The sequence below is a fragment of the Parasteatoda tepidariorum genome, chromosome 9 (genome assembly GCF_982258835.1).
Source record: "Parasteatoda tepidariorum strain Cologne lab strain chromosome 9, Ptep-v5.0, whole genome shotgun sequence".
Lineage (NCBI taxonomy): Eukaryota > Metazoa > Arthropoda > Arachnida > Araneae > Theridiidae > Parasteatoda > Parasteatoda tepidariorum.
Genome location: NC_141763.1, coordinates 74753681 through 74773367, shown reverse-complemented (window position 1 = coordinate 74773367; position 19687 = coordinate 74753681). Strand labels below are relative to the sequence as shown.

The following is a 19687-nucleotide window of genomic DNA, read 5'->3' as shown; positions in this document are numbered from 1 at the left end:
TTTAAGCATGTGTGTAAAAATTCAATGCATATTTATCAACTTAAACTGCAAAAATAGCAATTTTTTTAAAATTATTATTAAGCACCTTATTATTATTTACAAATGAGGCTCCATGTGATAGCTTTGGTGTTTTTGTCACATAATATAGCTGGATTATCCAAAATTTGCTATTACGACAATTTCCATTACTTATTATTTTTTTTTTAGAAATGCGAAACACGTCCGTCAATTTTTTTATTATTAGTTTTTATATTCTGCCAACTGTATCACGTGCTATGTGGCTTTTAACAATTCACGTTATTTCTTCTATGTGACAATAATACAAAGGAAACGAAATACTGGTCTGCTTTCTTTAAGCATATAATAATCCATTATATATTATGTTACAAGTGCTGCTATTTACTCTTCAATTTTTATGTGCCAATTAAAGTGTAAAGAATTTGATAATTACATTTTCATTATAGATTTATATACACTTCCCGCAAACTTCGTATGAGCAAATATAAACACATAATATTTAAGACTTTAAGGATTTGTGAATGACGCCATTTATACCATAACTAATCAATTAGATTATAGTATTTGGTTTGGTAAGAAGTTTTATATTGATTTCTAGTGCCCTAAAAGTCCTTCTTATCCATCTGCACTGACGGAATGTTTAACCAACGTCATTGATGAGCGCGTTTCTGTTGGGAAAGAACAGGTGAATCGTCAATATCTTCTACACAATTTCTACATCTAGGGTCACCCTGAGATTTTGTTACGAAGTTCTTGTCTCTCCGGATATAATCTTAGTTCTATCCGTCTTTAATACTGGAACTTTGAATTGTGTACACGCCATTATTTATTGTACTAAGACAAAGACAAGATTTCTAATCTAATCAAAATTCGTAATTGTTCTGTTGCTACTGGTAACAAGTAGCATAAAGGAACTAAATAAATTATAGAGTTAACGTCTAAGTAGATATTAACGGGTTGTACTAGTTCTAAGGAAAAAATTCCAGCTGTGAAAAATTGGCCAACTAGGATTACAATACTGAAATCTAACATTTTTCATCTTTTCGAAGTTTTTAAAGGTATGTGCATTTGAAAAGGAATATTTAATTCAAATATAATTTTTGCTCACGCAGAAACTGTTTATTTGATCATATTATTATTGCATCTCTGCTAAATCTATTATAGTTAATTATTGTAAAGTTATAAACTCTTAAAAATGTTGTATTGCTGACAATTACTCGCTCTGAAAAAAAATTTTTTTGTAACTTTTCTTATTATGTGATTTTGTTTTTAAATTTCCTTAATTTAAAAAATAAAAATACCACAATTGTATATAAATCATAAATCTTGGTATAATTATAAATATTATTTATGTAAATAAAAAGGATATAATTATTAGATCTCCAGTCATTTCCGTTTTAAATTAAAAAATTGAGTGAATATTTAAAAATCTAAATTTGTATTGTATATATATATATATATATATATATATATATATATATATATATATATATATATATATATATATATATATATATATATATATATATATATATATATATATATACATTGTAAGTTTATAAAGGGGTTCAATCTTAACGCCAGTTCGACTGCCGCGTGAGGGCGCCCTTAACATCCCACCAGATAAATTTAATATCGGCAAATTCGAGAAATCTTTCGAGAGATAATGAAGTCCAATACTCTGAAAATAGTGTTTCGAATGTGAAATCAGTTATGTCACCTTCCCTGAATAGATACTTGTAACCGAATATCGGTTCCAAAAATAGTAATATATTTTTGAAGATAGTAATATAAAATCATATGTTGCTTTAACATACTTTCTTTAACCCTTTAAGCAAAATTTTTATTAAATATATTTTTCATAATTGTATTATTATTTTGCAATAATTTAGGTCAAAATAAGTGAAAAATATTCTATATTTATTCCATGTTAAAGGTAAAATCTTCCGAATATGGCTGGAACATTGGAACATTTTCCAATCTTCCGAACATTGGAACATTTTCCAATTTAATATTTATTTGCAATTGCTTAAATCTAAGTGAAAGAGTTATTCATCATCGAAATTTCTTTAATTTACAAAATCAATTATTAATAAATTTTTGATATGAATAAAAAAAAAAATTCTAGCTACTTTTTTTGAATTTGATATTTTAGTAAAAATATAATTCCGATAATCAAACAAATTTTTTTAATAACAATTAGACTGTTTTTTTAATTAAAAAATACCGAAATATATTTTTACTTGTGATTAGAGCATCGGAAAAATATATAAAAGGGGCACCGGTGTCCCATCAGCACCGAAGAGTTAATAAAGATTAATATGAGCCCTCTTTGATTTTAGTACAAATTTTTAATTATCGTCCGCTAGAGGATCTTTTTTTAAATTTTTAACAAGCTTTTGATGACAGAATACCATTTGACAGTAAAATAACACAGCTAAGTTTCCTCACATAATTTGGAATGTTAATTAACTCGAAGTTAATTAAATACCACGCCATATCTCACATCGAATTTGTTGAAATATAATTATTTTTCGTCTACGTCTTTAACTTAACTTAAATTCATTATTTGATTAAGTATTTTATTGTAACCGTAGATATATTTTTGTCTCGTGAACCTGGCAACATCGATGCAGAATTTGTTTATATTCTACACGACTTCATGCCTGTCTTTGTGTTAATAAAACGATATATATAGTGAAAGAATTGAAATCTTTGTGTAAGAATATAGAATGTGTCACTTAAGAAAATTGATACTTGATGGGTTTGGCTAACTCGAAATAGAATAAAAGAACAATTGCTAACGTAAACAAATGCCGCATTTCAACAACCAATCTTGATCGAGATACCCACACAACGTCACTTGTAGGTATCCCATTCTTTCCGCCACAAAAAGAGCGGAAATATAAATTTATATCTCCAAAAAAAATTTTTTTTCTTCAAATAACTCTTCTTTTTTCTCAAGAGCTGCCTAACCGATCGAAAAATCCTAATAAATAAAATTTCAAATCAGGCCGAAAAGAAAGGAAACTTTTTAACGCTCTGTACCATGAATTTTGACCAAAAAAAAGAGAAGAAAAAAATGCTTTACAGATAATCATTGTTTCGTACTAAAACAAATCGTGGTTTACTGCATTATTTCAAAACGATTACCTACCTACTCAAATGTTTATTATGCCCTCAGACTAAAGCTTGAGCATTATAGCGATCTGGAGAAATCTGTGACCGATATTTTTTCTCCTGTGTTATGACTCTTTGACGCAAATTAAGAAAGGTTACCAATTATCGAATTCTCTTATTTCACCTAATTTTCGCAATGATTTTACGTGGCCTTAACCGTTATCATTACTTTTTTCTGTATGCAATGTTTTCCTGATAGATACAAATTAATTTATTTTGATTGTACAAAAAGGATTTCATATTCGATAACAAGGTAAACGTCATGGCACTTTTTGACCTGCTTTGTAATCTGAACTAATACAAAACGGAGTGTTATTTAATGAAATAAATATTTAATTGATTTTCTTGACCTTACTTTCTAGAACATCTCTTTTAAGTTTATTACCGGTGATGGTGATCATCGTAATGGTATCTTGGAATAGTGAATAACGATTTTGAATTGAAACTTATTCGCTGTGTTTGTGCATTGTCTTTCTCGTTGTTTATCTTCTCGTTTATTCTTTATTTATTTCCTTGTTATTTCTTTATTTTCATCTTTCAAGTATTTCCTCACTCTTTATTTGCCACAGTTATTTTGACTTTCAATTTTAAAATTCAAGGAAATTTATCCCCTCAAAGTTTAGAATACATATCACGCAGGGAACAATTTTTTTTTCTCTTTTCTTAAATAGTACAATACCTATAAGGTATCTATAGTAGCTATATGAAATAGTGTAATAAAGTTATAGTAAAGTGCACATAGCATAAATGATGGATTTTCATATAAATTCTTTTAAAGAAACTCAGTCTAAATCTTAATTTAATTAAATCTAAAAAACCTTAAGTTGCAAACTATGCAAATCAAATTATTACAACTGCAATCAATTTAAACACGCATAAAAGGTTTGAAAATTTTCTTTATTATTACTCTAGTTCTTTATTAAATGCTCAATATAATCGTTATTATAAATATAATCATTTTACCTTACATTACTTAATAAATTATAATCTTTTTACCTTACATTTTAAAATGCTATTTAATAATATTATTTAAATTTATTTCGTTTTTAAACAATAAACTTTTACATTTTAAAGTTAGGCATGTTTTAAAAAAAAGAACTAATAGCAAGTCGCAGCTTTCATTTTAATTTGAAAACGTGATTGCTATATAAAAAACTGTCTCGCTCTTGTTGCTTTAATTGTTTGCAGTTTCCTAGAATTTTATTTACCTTTTTAAAAATAAAACTTTTACTTACAATGCTCTTGTTCATGTTGAACTTTTTCTTTAAACTCACATGTTGTTTACACTTGAAATATTATTGAATAGAAAATTCTAAACACACATAAAGGCACTTTGCTTAAAGCGAGTAGGATGCGTTAATAGTTTACTTTTGCAATTTATGAATCTGGCAGTCACGTTTTGCAATGGGAAGAAATATTATTTGCATTTCCTATGTTATGGGGAATTAGGTTAACAAACAAACAACTTTTTTGTATTTTTTTCAATTTAACAAATGTTTCATAAATTTTTTATAAGACAAAAATGTGGAAGCAATTTTAGACAAGGCTCATAAATATTGAAATAAAACCCTTTATTAAAATTTTTTAGTAATAGAATAAAAATGAAATTCGCAAGACAAACGGAATTAATTCGAACCTCTGAATTCAAATGCACATTTTGCTTAAAGTTTTTTTTAAACATTTTGTTGAACTTCGTTTGTCATATTGTTGTAAACTTCATTGTGTTTCTTTTTCTTCTTCTTTTTTTTTAGAATAAAATATTTTTTTTATTCTTTTTAAACTTTCTTCGAAAATTTTATGCAGTCTTCCCTTTAAAGTGGCTTTGAGCCATCTTATTTTTCACCAAAAAATCAACTTAAACTTAATTTTAACACATAGTTAACTTTCTTGCATTCTAATTCTTAAGATTTTTTTGAGATATCTCAATAATTTTTTATTTTTTATTATCTTTTTTTTATAAATTTATTTAGTATCAATTCTATTATTATTAATATCAATTGTTATTATTTATATTGTAACATTAAGATCAATATCGAGCGAATTATAAGAAGTTTTGTTTGGAATGTTTCAAGAATCATCAGAAAAGAGGTAGAAAAGTATTAGTATTAGTAGACATAATGTTACATAATAATATGATTTTTAATCTCAGACATCCCCAGATTCTAAGAAAATATTCTATCCTGTTATCAAATAAAACGATAAGAGTGAAAAAGACAAAAATTATCAATCAAAAATAGTAAAATGGAGGTATAGGTGAAAAAGTTATTTTTATAAACTTAACAACGAAATCCCATTTGTAAACTTAAAATCAGAAACAATTATTTTTAAAACCTGCGCATATGTTTTTATTACGAAATTTTTGATTATACAGCATTCCTTATCACTTTTATACAAAGGAAAAAAATACAAAAACGTAGACTGATAACTTTTTTAGTGTCAGATGGCAATTTTCTATTTAGCTTTTCATCTTAAGTCTATTCTGAATTTCCATTGTCGTTTCTTAGTTTTTAATCCGAAATATGCTTACATATTTTCAACTAACATCCTGTTTTAAAAAAAAATGTATAGTTGACAAATTGCATTTTTGCAATTATGTACTTTTATCATTGAACAATTTTCAAAGGAAAAAAAAATTAAGTAAAAAGAATGAAAAAAGTGACCGGTTGTTCATTTAATTTAAGCCTCATTTTTTTCACTTGCCATGTGGCGATTGGTTATTTTCAGGTCCATAGACCACGTACTAATTAATATTTATTGACAGCAATTCAAGTAATCAATTTCATCTCATAAAGACTATTGCAATGGAATTAGTCTATTTCAAAGTGTTATTTAGTTAGGGAGTCCTTTGAATTGGTTATTTTGAATTGGTTATTTTGAAATAAAAAATAAAAAAAACTTAGTCTTTATATTTTGCAATGAGCAGTTACAAAACATTCAATCAATCTTGTTTTCTGTAGAAAATGAAAACGCAAGCCGTTGCAACATTCAAAATTTTATATACAACGCTGCTAAAGCCACGATTTTTCACGGTCAAATAACTAAAAAAAAAACAATCATTTTTTTAGGAGTGTCACTGAGGTTAAATGACCTTTTTAGGGCTCTCATTCAATAAGAAAGTACTTCAACTTTCACCATCCGGAAGGATTTTGCTTAAAAGGTGAAATTTCCAGAGAGTGCAACAACCGCTACCATAAATTTATCCATCAAACTGGTTCCTTGATTAATAATTTTCTTTTTGTATTCCTGTCCGTTCGATTTTTGTGACAACTCTGGTGGGTAATTCCTAACATTTGCAATGCGGAAATATGCTTAAAATATGCGTGGTATGAGAGACAGGTATCCTAAGGCCTTCACTAACAGCCTTGACTTAAGTGGAAAAAGTTTAAGGACATGCATACAAGGTTAAGGACGTCTAAATCTTTGACCTCTGGATTTTGGAAATGCGGATGTTAATTTAACAACATTAATATTGTTTTATGATAATACTCTTAGCAAGTTGTATGATATTTCGAATATTGCCTTATGAAAATTCATGTTTTTTAACTTATAATTAGCATTCCCTTACAGGGTGTAATATACACTTATGTAGGCAGTCGGTTAATTAATACTCTTAGCGAGTCGTATAATATAAGACATTTAATATAATTTATGTTATTTAACTTACGTTATGCCCTTACAGAGTCGATAATATCGACTTAATATTGGCCTGAATTTTTTTGCAATTTGAAAAAGGTCCGGGTTAATTTCATTAATCACTTGTTATTATATTTTAGAGTATATGTGACTGTCGATGCACTAAATGCCGACATTCTACAAATTGTCTAGTCATTGTAGAGAATGCCACTTCTTCCGCTAAGCCATATCTTCAAACCTAAGAATAATTTTTTCTTTGGAATTTCGCTTAATTTTAGATTTTATAATTATTGCTTAATATTTTTACATTTTTCACTTCACCCCAAAATTCTAGCGGTATAATTTTTATTTCAATAAAACGCAAACTTTTTGTCGGTTTTTTTTAGCTTCCCTATTTTGTACTCCAAGACATTAAATATAATTTGAAATTAAGTAAATAAATATTTTTTTAACTCTTTTTTTAAATTATTGATTGTTAAAATTTTTATAATGTTCATGTGGTTTTATTTTTTAAAACTTACATACTTTTTAGTTTACTTTCTACAATCTAATAATGCTTCAAAAAATTAGCTAAAATGAACTTTTCCCCCAACTGATTTTCCTATAGAGAGTGTGGGCATTTTTTTCACAGTTAAGGTAATAACTTGTTCTATAACTTGTTCTATATTTGGTACCATTTTTGATGAACAACACAGAACTACCAAACTCAGAATATAACACAGAATAACCGAAATATCTCTATGCTTTTAGCTATTACGTATAGAAAATATACAATTTGTCCTATGTATATTTAATAAAGGAAGCATTGCGCGAACATTTTTTATTAATTGTAGATTAAAATACATAATAATCTATTTGAGTTATCAATCAACTTATCATATTCATGGAATTTAGATTTCATTTACACAAAACATAACTGCGGAAATAAAAAACAATGAATATTATAAAAATTTAAAAATCCTAATGTTACTTATCCACATGCAATTTATTTTTCAGAAAAAAATTATATTAAAAACATTTTCTAATCATGTTTTTACATTTTTCTGAAGACATGTGGTTTCGTGACGAAAGGATGAAAATTGCTGCTTTTCTTCAATCCTTTTTGAAGAACTTATGATCAAATCTCTCAATCTGATATCATCAGTTTTCCATTCGTTTTCAGTATTATCTTCGGTTTAAATAACACGTGAAAGTTGTGAATTGCGTGAAAATGAGATGATGGTTATAAATTTTCCTGAATCATAAATCCGATTGTATAGGCAGCTGCGTTTATGTGTCTTTTGTAACTCTTTCATAGAAATTCTTATAAACTCGAGGTAATCACATATTTTTCACTTAAATTTTTGCGTAGTTCAAGTGTTTTACTCTAACTAGCTGGAATAATAAAAATTTTATCACTGGATTGTATCTTTATGACAAAAGAAAAATGCCTCATTCACAAGTAACGTTTAGAATTTCTCCATTTTGAAGATGAATTTCAAATGAAAAATTATGTTTAGGGTTTCAAGTGAAAAAATTCATTGTAAAAAACTATGTTTGTCCAACTTTGGCAACTTATTTTTTTTTCTGAAAAAAATGAAAAGTCACTTATTCAAAAACAAATTTTGCAATTGTCATTAGACTGAATAAAATAAAATCGAATCTTTGGGAACGTTTTTTATTAGAAGCAAATTTGTAAAAAAATTTCGCAGTTAGTTAAGAACATTACATGAAAACTAAATTAAAAATGCAAAAATAAATATTAATCACTGTAACATTTTTTTATCTATAAATTTTGATGCAAGATGTACGAGTAAGATGAAAATAATTTGAATAATATTAAAACAAAGCATAATATTTGTTGGGACTAGACAGCATGTGATTCTCAGACGAGAATTACAGCACTTTACAGAGCGATTACACCGAATCTCATTAGCATTTCCTAAAAATTAGTCTGAATTATACTTTCCTGCATATAAACTATACTAATCACAGTTCTGTTTGAATTAAATAAAATTCGAAATTTTTAATTTCGCTTAGTTTAATTGACTCGACACTGTATAAATTGTTTTAAATTTATGCATTTTTTCATAATTCATCCATTTTTTGAAATTCGTAACTGTAATTGTTCAGTTTATAAAGCATTTTTTAAATTCCTATTAATACGTCACAGTGCCACATTGTACTATGTAGCACTGAATACACGAAGCTCTTCCAAAATCTATGTGTTTCTTTATTTCAGAATTAAACTAATTATGGAATGCTATTTCACTTCTCCGTTTGAAATTTTCTGTTCTTATAGTTTTCTGCAATTTTTTAAATTCGTATTTACTGCGTCACAGTGCTATATTGTACTACGCAATACTGAATACATGAAGCTCCTTCAAAATCTATGTGTTTCCTTATTTTAGAATTAAAATAATTATAGAATACCGTTTCAATTCTTTTTTAAAATGTTCTATTCTTGCAGTTGTCTGCAGTTTTTTAAAATTCGTATTTACTGCGTCATAGTGCTATATTGTACTATGCAACACTGAATACATGAAGCTCCATCGAAATCTATGTGTTTCTTGATTCTAGAATAAAATTTAATCAAGAATACTGATTCAATTCTTTTTTTTTTTTTTTTTTTGAAATTTTCTGTTCTTGCAGTTTTCTGCAATTTTTTAAAATTCGTATTTACTGCGTCATAGTGCTATATTGTACTATGCAATACTGAATACATGAAGATCCTCCGAAAGATTCCCTTCCCACCAAATTATTTACATAGAAAATCATTTGAGTTATGTTACTAATGATGCATTTAAGACTTCCTTAGTTATAGAGTAAATTTAATGACGTAGTAAGAGATAACAGAATAAATTCTTTTTTTATGTATAGAATCTTTAATGATAAAAAAAACACTTTAAAAAAATTATTTTTTTCCAATCACAAGTAGTTTACTAAAGATAATGTGTGAAGGTAAACAAAACGATAATATCTACCTGAAAAAAATTTACATATTGTTACTGCAGATAAAGGGTTATAGCCTATTTTTTAATTATCGGAAGAAATGCACCCTTTGGACTCTCAGAAAGGGGTCGGTATTAGAAAAAGTAGCGAAATTGTAGATTAAAAATTGTTGCTTAATTATTTGACGTTATTGCTTGATGGTGTATAAAATCATTTGTCTTGTTAAAATAAAAAAATTTTGGAGGCACAAAATATATTATATATATATATATAAATAAAAATTTGCGCATTTAGATTTACCAATGCCTTAAGTCTGTTTTTTAAATTTTTTTTCTTATTTCATTTGTTTATATTCTCTTTTTTGCGGCAGACTTGGTCTGTCGTATGATTTGATTTCGTTACAGTATTAAAATTTTACATGGTCATTTATATAGGCTCTTTGCAGTGCAGTTATTACAAAACAATTTCACTTTTGATCTAATGATCGGATTTTCGCGTTCTAGAACTCAATCTTAATGGTTCGAGAGGGTGACCTCAACTAGACTGATCAATTAGTGCTGATGATATTTTAAATTACGAAATTAAGCACAAAAATGTACTTTATCTGAACAAACATACTTTTTTTCGACGGATTTGGATTTTTGACCCTCAAAATGTAGGGGGTAGCAACAGTCTTGGGGATATTGGCCCAATAGTTTAGTCAAGAGAGCGGTCTAAAATTTGGACCCCTTAATGATAATTTTTAGTCGAATTGTTAGCGAATTAAAAAGAAATTTACACACAATTATAAAATTCGTTCATCCAACGATAAATAAATGCAAAATATGACTCTTAGTATAGATTCATTATTTTTTTTAATAATAAATTTCTAAATATCAAAATTAAAAATAATTGAGTAAAATCGGTCGAATAGTCTCTGTGAAATTGAATTTCAAAAAAGTTGTATTTTTAAAATTCTTTTTCTCAAGAACTTTTTGACCGATTGTGCTCAAATTTTGCACAAAAAAATCTTTATAATTATGTAAAAAATGTTATACTTTATAATTTTAGAAACTATAACTTTCTTGAGAACCAAAGTAATTCGAATAAATTAAATTATAGGGTATCTTCATTTAGCTAAAAAATTTTCCCTTTATGGTCGTAAAGCCTATGAAGAAATCAGACTTAATTGAGAAAAAAAAGATAATCGTTAAGGGTTAGTAAAAGTTTCATCTTAATTAATTATTACATATTTGTGTCGTAATAGTGATAATGCACTGATCGGTTAATACCCTTCAAGCGGAACTGATAAAAAACATTTAATCATTATAAACAATTATCAGTATTTTTCTTTGTTGTTATCTCGCTTCAAAATCCTTTTTATTTCTTATTTGTTTTTTATTGGGTCGAGGTTATAGAGTTGAAGCGCGTGTTTGTTAGTGATAAGTCCTTTAAATTTCAGAAATTAATAAAGTATAATTGCTTTCTAGAAAATTGGAAGCAAATTACCTGAAGTGTAAAGTTTAAAATTAAATTGCTTTTATTTGATTTCCCAGCTGAAACTCCATAAATATAGTCAATGCTATTTTTTATTGATTTTTTAGGGTAAACGAATGCTCTATAATTAAGAATAAGAGATTAAAATATACTAGGAGGCTTCGCCCCCTGCTCGCTGGCGCTCGCCAACCCCCGAAACTGCTTTCGCAGTTCTTTTCGGATTGCTTCGCAATCCGATGCTCGCTTTGCTCGCTCATTGGATACGTTCTTAACGTCTAGCTTTTGTGTACTTTTTTGAACACTGAAGTTCCGAAAACTTATCAGTGTAGAAAATTCTAAACCTGTGCATTCAATATTAATTTGAAATTGCAAACAGTTTGCATATTTTTCTTAATCACACTATTCTAAATTTCAGTTGCTGTGAAAAGTAACTGTTGTAAGTTTTGTTTTAAAGTCTTTCCCACCAGAGGGCTAAAACCATGTGTTGTAAAGCAATATGAAATAGTACTGATGTAAAGCATCGGCTTCGATGAAGATAATTTTGTGAGAATTTTTTTGATAATTCGGTGAGAATTCACCCGATTAGATATATGATGCTTACTACGTGCTCTTGCGCGCCGAATCCAATCAATTAAAAATGAGAACTGTTGCCAACGCGAGAAAAGAAATATCATCGGTTTGATTGATACATACGTACGTATTAGCGTTTTATATAATAAGATTTTTTCTCTTCAGAAAAACCATACATTTTGAATTACACAATTTTTAAATTTATCTTCTTAATTATATTTCTTAATTTAATAAAAAGTGTTACTGCTGAAATTACTTAAAAATATAATTTTGATGTTAATTATGCACCTAACTAAGCAATATGAACTAATACGTTTGTAGTGAAATAGTTAAGACCTTAGAAATTCAGGTTTAAATTATTCTGCACTTATGTTAATTTATGATATAAAATATCGTAAGTAATTTTAAGCAATTTTTTTAAAATTTTATTTATGTACTCATTTTTCAATTTTTATCTGTATTATACCATTTGAATCCAAGATATAAAATAGTAATATTACTTAAAAATTAGTCAGCTTTAAATTTTTGGTGTACTTCGTTCAAAAAAAGTAACATTCTGAATAACTTAACCCTTTGACCGAAAATATTCAAAAAACATATTTTTCATATTTTTTTAATTATTTTGTATAAAATATGTCACAATAAGTAAAAAATGTTATAGTTAGCATTTTTAAAATATATGGTTATGAAATACACCATGAAACACCGGTGTATTTTATTGCGTCAAAGGTACACGACTTCCAAACACGGCTCACTTACAAACAGAAATTTTTCAAATTTCAACTTATTTGGAGTTAGTTAAATATAAAAGAAATAGTTATTCATCGTTAAAAGAAATTTTAATTTACTAAATCAATTACATTGATTAATTTTTGACCATGAATGAAAAAAAAATCAAACTACTTTTATTGGATTTTATATTTTTAGTGCGAATGTAATTCGAAAATCTTACAGATTTTTTAGTAACTATTAGACTGATTCATCGTTAAAAAATAAAAAAATTTGTTTGTAATTAAAGCGTCAAAGAAAAATATATAAGAAGGGTACCGGTGTCCCATTTGCGTGCTACATGTAATAATGAGAAATTTAACTATAAACAACACCATAGATAACCTCTTGAAACACTCTCTTTAAACGCTCCGTTGACACCGAAGCTCGTGATTATGATCACTCTATTCCATCTTATAAATAAATCATGCAATAATTATTTTTATGAAATTTTTTTCTTAAATTAATTTAATTATTAATTTACTTAATATTTTTAAAATGTAGTAGTAATGAATTTATAATATGATAGTAACGAATGACTATCTTATATTAAATTCATTATTACTACATTTAAGATTTTTGGAAGAAAAAAAACTACCTTAAGCGTTAATATGATTAAAAAAAAGGGAGGATAATGGAAGAATTACAAGTTTAAGATCAGAATATAATGCAATAAAAGTTTCAAAGTTTGTGAGCTTACTGAATCGTTTCATTTTACTTTAAAAAATATTATAGAAATGTTATTTGCGTTCATTATTGTCAATTCATAATCAACTATTGAAATTGGAATTAATCCTCTGTATAAAAAAGAAATCAAAACATTCTAATCTTAAAATACTCTAATTTATTTTCAGTCTCAATTTGTGCAGGACGGAACTAACTGTGAACAACTGACCCTTGATACACAAACTATCACTTACACTAGTTTGGGAAATTTATTATCTCGAATCTTCAACATTAAAGGGTAAGTTTGTTACACTATGCTGTTTTCACTTGAAAGAAAAGAAAAATGGAAAAAAGCTTACATTTATTAAACAATTTTATTTCAAAAATAAACTGGTTTTCTGACCTTAAAATTTCAATGCAACAAATACACTATGCATGTATAACTCTTCTTTATTTTTGCTAAAGTTCCTATACTGTGCAATATTTCGTTTCTTTTTTTCTCTTTTCTTCATCTCTTATTCCTCATTTTCAGTATTTCCCTTCAATCATTATTAATTACTGCTTCGCCAATACAAATTTACTTAGCTGCTTTCATTTCTGAAGAAAAATCCTTGGATTTCATTTATGCGATGAGGCCACTTTCGCCATAAAATGAAGCATTTCCCACACCTGCTGTTCTATGTGATTCATCTCAATAAAACCGTTTTACTGCCATTTTATTTACATATGATTACTACACGTGTCGCACAAATCCTTGATTGAACCCTTGAACGAAATTAATGTCCAATATTTTCTAGAATATATAAATATTTTCTGGGTAGATTGCATTAGGTACGTTAATGTGATAGCTGCTCCAATTTTTCTTAACCACTTCTACTTCATCCTTAACTGCTTCAATAAAACTTAGCTGCTCTCATCCAACTTAAATCTAGCATTAGTTACTCCCATCGAACTTAGCTGATCCAACTTGCTGTTGTCAGGCACTTATGCACAGAATTGCTTCGAATCTGCACTTTTCAAATTTATCTTGTATGTGTTTGAACCATATGAGTACTTGAATATTTGACTACTATACCATATGACTACTTGAATCTTGTTTAAAAATGGTCTCCGTAAATCAAACCATACTTTAAAAAAATTAATAAAATAAATAAATAAGTGAATTGGTATTTAAGTTTAAATTTACTAAATTATCTATGTGGCTTAAAATTTAATTACTGTTAGAGTTAGTTTATTGATCCTCTAAATGGCGAAAAAATATAAAAGTGTACCTCCAGAATTGAAAACATTGCTGCTTCGAATTGCAATGAAATTGCAAAACACCCTTTCACACCATTAAAATATCATATATTTTAAAAAATATTACATATTATGTATGAAAAATTATATATAATACAGAAAAATAATAGAATTTGTTCTAACATCAATTCATATTAATTATCAGTCTGTAAAATTAAAACAAATTCAGTTTTTATACTATATACACATGCTTAATAGTTAAATTTTGCTACTACTTTCTGATGATGAAAATCGGAGACTGTTTTTAAAGATAGCAAATTTTTTTCATTCAATTTCACTTTTATTAAAAAGATGAGAATAAATAAATATTTACCTGTAACTGTATGCAATAATTGGATAATTGTATTGTACATAAGAAAGTGTTTCCAAAAATTAGCATAAATTATATCGGTATTGATTTTAAAATTAACAAACTCTTCAGATAATTACATACTTTATTGGCAAGCACTAATTCCTTAACCCAGTATCGCCTCATTTTTTTTTTTAAATTTCGTTTTTGCGTCATACTTAGTTTATGCCATCGTTTAAGTTTGGTACAACATTTTTGCGTTATGTCTTCGAGCTGCTAAATAATCCTTTCAATAAATTTGAAATCAGTAACTACAATCTTTACGTGAGGAATAATTAAAATTATATTTCTAAAGAATATAAGTTTTATTTTTTAACCTGAAAAATTAATTTTAATTATTTATTTTATAGTTATTACTATAATAATAGTTTTCTTATTCCATCAAAATAATTTTACTGGGCATTTTAATCAGCTGTTTGTAGTAAAAAATTGCATTTTTCTTTTCTTAAATTAGTATTGCAAATAATTCCTTAATGGCAAATAATTTCTTAAAATAGTTAAATAGAACACAAGTAATAATATTGAACAAGTATGCTATAATACAAGATAGACAGTGTACTTAGACATAAAATTTAGAGAATCTAACAAAAATAAATGATGTTAATTACTTTATTTCAAAACTGTGCTTAAACGTTCATGGTTCCAGTGAAAGTAATTTCTCAACTTCAGATAAAATCAAATTTTTTTTTCTTGTTTCTTCAGGGAGTTCACGGTCAGTTTCAAAAAGGACAAGGTATACATTCCTCTGACATCTGACTGGGATTTGGATGGAGCAATTTCTGAAGCCTCAAAGCCTTATTTATCTTTAGCAATAGAACTGCAACCCATAGATAAAAGTAAGAGTCCCATTTATCATTTGCTTTTTTTCCCCCTCTTGAAAAATGTCATTTGTGCTCAAGAAAAGCGAAATCCTTTCTAAGATGAATTGTAAAGCTTTTTGATGTTATTTCGCCCCCCTTCAATTGAAATTTCAAAATAGGATTTATTTTTATTTTTCTCTTTTAACACATAGTTTGATAAATACCTTTATTTCGAATTTTTAAACACATTAGATTTAATTTATTTCATTTTTTTAAAATTAATTTAAAGTTAAATATTTCCAGATTAAAAACTGGAAAAAACACGGAATAATCAATTTTTTAAAGGTTGAGGGACTTTATTTTATACGATCGGGTAGTTTTTTTTAAAGTTCTTTATTGCAAATTAATTTTTAATCATTCTAGTTGAATGCACAAATTTTGAAGTGAATATATATATAAATTTTTTTTGGTATGTAGTTTTAGTAAGATAAATATATCAATCTTTGCAAAATTTCGAGCACAATTTTTTAGACAATTACGGGAATTCGCCGAAAAATCTGGAAAATTCAGAAAAACGCTACTACATCTAGAAAATGCTTTAATTCACTGGCCAAAAAGCTTATCTGGGAAAAATATTGTCGCTTTTACTTAGCACATATCTACAAAAAGTAAAATTTTCTTAAGATTAAGAAATTTATTTTTTGCCATGTTTTATTATTGTGTTAATAAAAAAATTATTGCGCTTATCAATGTTTGCTAGAATTTAAACTTTATCATAATTAAGTAATAACTTATTTTTAATTTAATAATTTTCCTAAACTACAGAGTAATCTTTTTTTGCTTCTTTTTCTATACTCAATCAATTTTTAATCAGATATTATTTTTAACTAGGCGATATGATTGTTTCAATAATCAAAGTAACGTCTAGGAATATAATCTGCATAATCCTTCTGTCTATCTTGCATGCCTGTTATGTAACCGAAATAAGTAGTTAGCAGAATTAATTGTAGTTAAGATAAAGAACGATCTATAAAAAAATGTAAATCCTTGCGTATAAAAGTAAGTTTAGATGGTGCAATGAAGTCAATTATTTGCAATAAAAATGGTGGAATAAAGTTAATTAATAATTTATGATAAAAAACCTCGTTAGGAATTAATCGTATTATGTTGTTTTATTTTGTTAAAAATGGAAATGTATATAAGAATAAAAACAAAATAAAACAACCCTGTATTTTTTTTTAAAAAAATGCATGGAATTATCATGAGATATTTTGAAAGATATTCAGTATGTTTAGCATAAAATATCTAAAGATATGTTTATTATTCAGTTGATTAGCTTTTTTGTTCTATGATTTATCGCAAAAAATAACCGTTAACTCCTAAAAAGTTTGGTTCTTGAAAAATTACTAATTAAATGAAATATAGAAGAAGCTATGAATTAATTAGTCAAAAGTATTTTTATAACCGTTGTTAAACAGCCGACCCAAATTTGGTTTTACGACTACCAAAGTTCAACTCCGAAGCCTTGTAATTTTGAACCCAAACCAGAAGACAAGGGAACTACTGGATCAAGCATTGGGAGAAATTTGCTTTCGTGGAGGACTTTTTGATGGAACCAACCCGCATTTGCGCTACATAGAGAGAAAGACCACGAGAACCTCCCACAGTTAGCAATAAGCGATTTTATTAATTCATTAAACATATTTAAATAACCGTTGCACAATTAAGCTTAATACTTCTTCTCTTGTTTTTTTAATCTATAATTAGTACCATATTTTTGTTCTATAATTAGCACTATAATTTAATTCTGTAATTAGCACTTTATTTTTATTCTATAATTAGTGCTATATTTTTATTCTGTAATTATAAATCGTAAAATTTTATTTACTCATTAATGCTTTGTAGATTTAGAGGAGTGGGACATCATTTGTCCGGCAGATATTCCAGCAATGGGACAGGATGCGAACCGGTGTTGCGAGGATAGGAAGAGTCTTGCAGGATCCATTCTTAGTCAGGTGCGAAAATTTTTACTAAATGAATGCAATTTCAAAAAAATAACATTTTTAAAAGCTAAAATTTGAAGAAAAATTTTAATATTTTGTTTTTGATTGTAAAATTGAATATCTATAAGTTATGGATTGATGGTTACGGATAAAATGAAAAGCGTATGAAACATATTGCAAATAACACATTTCTAAAATGAGATAAACAAATATGTATGTTCACTTACTAAAAAGTAAAATTGCGCCTTTTTAAGTTCTTCTTTCAGTTAGATCAGGCAAAGGCAAAATCGCTAGCTAATTCAAATAAGCAACAAAACGTAAAGTCAAAGCGAGAAAGACGTCTGTCTCTGTTGCGAGACTATCAGAGAGTTTAATATTCTGTCCTTAATTAAAATAAAAAATTTGATTTCATTTTACAAAAGAAAGCATAACACTTTTAGTTACACAAGTTGTTCCATCATATCGTCATAGTAACCTAAAATTCACATAGTTTTCCTTTGAAATTAAAATGAGATATACTCTAGCTTATAGCTCACACACAAATAAATAAATGAAGTCTATTGTTAACAGTCTCTACGAACTGGTATGTTGCCACTCACCGAACAATGTTTGAGAAAAAATAATTCACGTATCGCTTAAATATCTGCAACTTCAGTTAGATATAACGCAAAAAGCAAATATTTGACTCGAACTGAGTTATTGAACTCAAGTTAAGTTCGAAATATTTCATTCTTTTAATTCTGTGAAATTAACTCATTCATTTTAAGAGCTTAAGCCCGTTAATTTTAAAATACCAATAACAGTTCCAAAAGCAATATGTTATTTACTACAGAAACTACTTAAATATAACACTATTTTTAAATTGTTACTTAACTCAGACATTCGCGATTCCCTTAAAGTGAAATTTTTCTCTCTTTATTATAGATGGAAACTGCCTTCAACCGAGTCCAACGAGCTTTCAGTGTCGATTCGTCTATCGAATCGTTAGGAAGGCCTCCAATGGATGAAAGGGAATTTAGAAGTTTCCTAGACAGTGAAGGAAGGGTAGTCAACCATCGAGATCTTCACATGGCTGTATATAGAGGAGGACTAGAATCATCATTAAGACCTGAAGTTTGGCCACACTTGTTGAATGTGTATCCTCACGGTCTCACAACAGAAGAGAGAAATGTATACATGAATTCAAAATGTGAGCAATACTACAACTTGAGATTTCGCTGGCAGCATCTTATGCAAGCTGGTAAGTTTACTAAAGAAATACAGATGTTGTTCCGAAAGACTTTATGTATATACTATAATTTAGTTTACTTTATTAAATATATTGTAAAATAGAAATTTTAAACTAATCTTGTAACTATTTACAAAGAGGTTTGCTTCTGATTTTGTCATAAAAATACCATATAATTAAAAAAATATCTTTAAAGATACTCGGTATCGTTTAATGATTTTGTGTAAACTAGCTTTAAAGTTTATACGTTGGCAATAGCAAATAAATATTATACCTTATCTCTATATCTTGTCCGCAAGTTTCCAATTAGCAAGTCTTTAAATTCCTGACACTAGTTCAGACTGCTCACAACCTAAGCATTTAAATTTGCTGCCAAAAGATAAGTAACTCATTGTCTGTTTGTTGCCAAATGCACTCGAAACCTTTATTCCCTTCAAAAATGCTCAAAGATTGCCATTTAGTACCTTCATCAACTGAAATGTGTGGCGTTTAAAGAATTGGTGAATAAATTAGTGGTGCGTTAATCTCTCGAGAAATCTAATTTTTTAAAATGCCTCCTAGAACTTTTCTCCTCAGAGCGCTTCAATTATTTCTTTGCAGTTTGTAATATTAGAAACATTTTATAAAACATATAGTATTAAATAAATTACAGTAATTTCTTCTCCTTATTTTTTCCCGTGGCTTAGTTTACGGTATTCTTTAATCAATTTACTTATGGTTCATAATATCCTTTACATTTGGCGCAATATAAGCGATTCTGGTTTTT

The 19687-nt window shown here is 27.5% G+C and overlaps 1 protein-coding gene across 2 annotated transcripts in view; it reads left to right on the top strand.

The window, feature by feature from the left end:
* The window catches only part of LOC107440734 (TBC1 domain family member 25), a 32882-nt gene that overhangs the window by 10032 nt on the left and 3163 nt on the right, over nucleotides 1–19687 (top strand). Inside the window, exons 1-5 of one of the 2 annotated variants that reach the window (XM_016053736.4) lie at nucleotides 745–1076; nucleotides 13431–13540; nucleotides 15593–15726; nucleotides 17596–17705; nucleotides 18618–18933. In XM_016053736.4, coding sequence (XP_015909222.3) covers nucleotides 17640–17705; nucleotides 18618–18933 — 382 coding nt within the window. In that variant the 5' untranslated portion in view covers nucleotides 745–1076; nucleotides 13431–13540; nucleotides 15593–15726; nucleotides 17596–17639. Of the gene's footprint in view, nucleotides 1–744; nucleotides 1077–13430; nucleotides 13541–15592; nucleotides 15727–17595; nucleotides 17706–18617; nucleotides 18934–19687 lie in introns of those variants that run through there. The other variant, XM_087152145.1, reaches the window with a different exon arrangement.